This window comes from Fukomys damarensis, unplaced genomic scaffold (assembly GCF_012274545.1).
Source record: "Fukomys damarensis isolate Sample0158 unplaced genomic scaffold, DMR_v1.0_HiC HiC_scaffold_21, whole genome shotgun sequence".
NCBI classification, from domain to species: domain Eukaryota; kingdom Metazoa; phylum Chordata; class Mammalia; order Rodentia; family Bathyergidae; genus Fukomys; species Fukomys damarensis.
This window is the reverse complement of record NW_022900933.1, coordinates 2,517,208-2,520,659: the sequence shown is the minus strand read 5'-3', so window position 1 is coordinate 2,520,659 and position 3,452 is coordinate 2,517,208. Positions and strand designations below refer to the sequence as shown.

At 43.9% G+C, this 3,452-nt stretch overlaps 1 protein-coding gene and 1 non-coding gene across 2 annotated transcripts in view; one reads left to right on the top strand and one right to left on the bottom strand.

Annotated features, from left to right (window-relative positions):
• Psma3 (proteasome 20S subunit alpha 3) overlaps positions 1–180 on the bottom strand; it is a 20,764-nt gene extending 20,584 nt beyond the window's left edge. Inside the window, exon 1 of the mRNA XM_010641438.3 lies at positions 75–180. Coding sequence (XP_010639740.1) covers positions 75–95 — 21 coding nt within the window. The 5' untranslated portion in view covers positions 96–180. The remainder of the gene's footprint in view (positions 1–74) is intronic.
• A 3,004-nt stretch (positions 181–3,184) lies between these two features.
• Trnak-cuu lies at positions 3,185–3,257 on the top strand. Its single transcript has one exon. It is a non-coding gene; the product is annotated as a tRNA-Lys (tRNA).
• Positions 3,258–3,452: the final 195 nt, after the last annotated feature.

Sequence of the window (3,452 nt, the reverse complement as noted above, 5' to 3'; positions counted from 1 at the left end):
CAGCGTGGTCTGCCCAAATCCCCCTCGCGCACAGTAATCCACCGGCCAGACCTCCTAATCGGAGACAAACTCACCCCGGTTCCGATCGAGCTCATCTTGCCCGCACCAACCGAGGGGTAGGGTCCCTACGCCCAGAGCCCTTCGCTACGCCGCAGCCAGCGCGAGCCAGTAACACGCCCTCCCATTGGTGTGCTTTCAACCAATAGGCTCTTCCGTTGGTGCTCACAGGGGATTGTGGGGGAAAAGGGGCTCGGGCGGCGCGCAGGCGCACAAGGCAAAATTGTGCGTCGGCCACCTTTGAGTCATATCCTTGGTTGTTCAAGAAGCTGTTCAATTCCTTTTCCTGATAATTACCTCTTATTATCTATCTCCGTCCTTTCCTTGAAGCAGAAAGGAGAGATGTTCCTGCCAGCCCCCACCAAAGAAAAAACAGTTTTAAAACTGCGGGGCATGGTGGCTGGGACATTAACATTTTTGAAGAAAGGAAGTTGTTTATTTTGTAGGATGTTCTATAACTTAGGTTTATCTCATCTTTCTGTTAGATTCAGGCGATATATTTCCAGGAAGGCTACATGGGAGAGGCATGATGTCAATTTGTTCCATGGCGATGTTTTCTCCAAGATTGGTTTTTTCCTTTGTGATTAATACGTAACTGGCGAGAAATTAAGACACTATGTAAACATTGTGTTACTCCTCGACCGTTCATAGCACCTGATGATTTTCAATTATTCTTCTAGTGATTGCCAAGTGACAGTTTCTAATCTATTATCTATTTTACATTGATGACTGGTTTTCTGCTACGAAATCATCAGAAGGTTTTTAAGTAGAAAAATTATGTTGATTTAATTATTAAATGTTTTCATTTCTGTGTGAACAATGATAGCGAACGGGAAGTACAGAAGCATCGAGACTACTTGAAAAGCTGTTGCAGTCTTGTGGGCGCCCAATAAATGAAAGTGATTTGTATTGGTAGAAGTGGAAATAGATACGTGTGGATGGCTTTCAGACTGTAGGCTTCCTGAAGAGCTGGATGCAGAAAGTCAGAGGAAATGCATTTGAATTGTTCTCCTGGCCAATGAAGCATTATAACTAATGACTAGGTTTTACTCTTGAAAAATGAATAAAAATTTGAATTTACTTGGAAGGCTAGTCACTTAACTTCCTCTCGTTAAACATTCTAGGCGCAATTCTTTCATGAGGGCTTCTAACTTAGACCAAGATAGGCCAAGAAAATGTTGAAGAAAAGGAAAAGGATATAGTCAACGTAAGGATCAAGTATTTTAACTTGTTTAGGTACTTCAACTTTTAAGTGATGTATATACCTGTGTGTAATAAACAGTATCTGAGTCTGGGACACTCTATCCATTATTAAGAATTTGAAGGCTCTGAGCTCATTGCCCACCTTGAGACTGGGTTGTGTCTGGGCTAACAGTGAATTATGGTCTCATGTTCTTGATTATTTGCTTGACTTTTACATGACTTAGATATAGATTTATTTATTTTAACCAATTACTCCAAATTACATTTGAAGACATATTATATAAAATTCGTCTGCAAATTCCACATCTCTTTTTTTGTGTTTTTTGAGACAGGGTCTTACTATATAGTTCAAGTTGGCCTTAAACTCTGTAAGGCCAGATAAGTCTCAAACTCGTGGCAATTATCCTGCCTCAGCTGCCTCAGCCTCCCAAGTGCTGGAATAATATGTGTGCACCACCACACCAGGCTACATATCTTTCTTATAGGGTGATGTACTTTTTGAGGCTATCAGAATCTCACCCTTCTATTAGGACATTGATGCTTTATACATTAGGTACTTAATAAATATGATTTTAATAAATCATAAAACGATTAAATTGTAGTGGCAAACGTACAGTCCACAGTGTGGCAGCTCTTAGTGGTATAGCAAGATCAGGCCAAGAAGAAGCAAGAACACAGCCGGAGGGTGGAGGCAAGTGTATTACGCCGGCAGACTGATCCGGGATTTCTCCACCAATCCATCAGCTTGGAGCTGGCCATGATCAGGGCTGGTTAAGGGAAGCGGGTTGGGGGTACAGAATCAAGGCATTTATCATCGGTTCACTGGTTGAAGAAGTTACATTTAGCTTACATAATTGGATAGAAAAGTACACCAGACACATCCTGAGAACAAGGAACAATGAAGGAGGAAGTGTGTCAGGTATGGGAGGGGGTATGAGCTGGGGTTGGCTCTTTGTCAGGTCCGATAAGCGCAGGAAAAGCCTTTTTGGCTCAGAAATAATTTTCCGTCTCAAAATAGCATGTTCAATAATGCTGTCATGTTAACATACATTGTTATATCTACCAATTAAGATAAATAATTTTAATATGTGAAAGTTATTTTTTCCAGTTTCATTGTACTGATTTGTAAAATAATCACGAATAAATAAGTTACAAATGCAAGAGAAAATTGTTACTAATCATAATATCTTAAAATTGTTACTTATGTACTAGAGCTCTAATCGGAGGAACCTAAACATTTAATGACAAGTCAGGTTTTTTAAAGGAGTACCTCAGGAGATTCAGTGTCCTGTTTACTTCTAAACACCATTTTAAGGATAGTGAAGACTCGGCGGGGAGGGGGGATAGCATTCTAGGAACTCGTTATTCCCGGCTTTACAGTAGGTCCTGCACTTGCAAGTCTGCGCAGCGAATAATCTGCCCCTAGCCCCATCTCAGAAATTTGCAGAATTCCTTATCTAGAAAAGTGCACCAGCATCTCAGAAAAATACATTTTCGTGCTGATCAAAATCGGGTTCTCTTTCTGCTCGGAACGAAACACTTTCCCCCTGGAAGTTCAGCGTGGTGTGAGCCGGCTCCGCCCGCGTCCGCTCAGTCGCAGCCTCCCGAGAAGGACCCGGTTCTGGGGACACTAAACCCTCGTCCCGACCGGACCCTCCCGACTGGCCCGGCGGGGTAGGAGGCCACACGCTGTGGGCCTGGAGCCGCCCGGGGCCTGCGGACGCGCCGACTTTCGAGCTCCTAGAGACTGTAAATGCTCCGAAGTGTAACACAATTAATAATAAACATGCGAGGTGTCCTCAATAACATCTGGAAAGTCGATCCAATAGTATGCTATAAAGACTTTCTTGAAGCCTGTAGGGAAGCAAACCGACTGGTGGTGTTGAGTCTTCAAAAGGCTGTGCTGAGAGAGAGCTCCCCAACTGCCCGGCTAGCTCAGTCGGTAGAGCATGGGACTCTTAATCCCAGGGTCGTGGGTTCGAGCCCCACGTTGGGCGTGCATCGTACTTTTCTCGCTAGACAGTCGATGCTCTCCAAACTGTTTTTAAAAAAATCTACAATTGAGAAATGTCCTCAACCCACGTTAATGTCAGCACCCTCAGTAATAACCAGAGTTCTGGAGGAAAGTTCGCGCCGCAGCCACAGGCGCCGCCGGTTGCGCGTGCGCACTGGAGAGCGCCTGCACCCCGGCC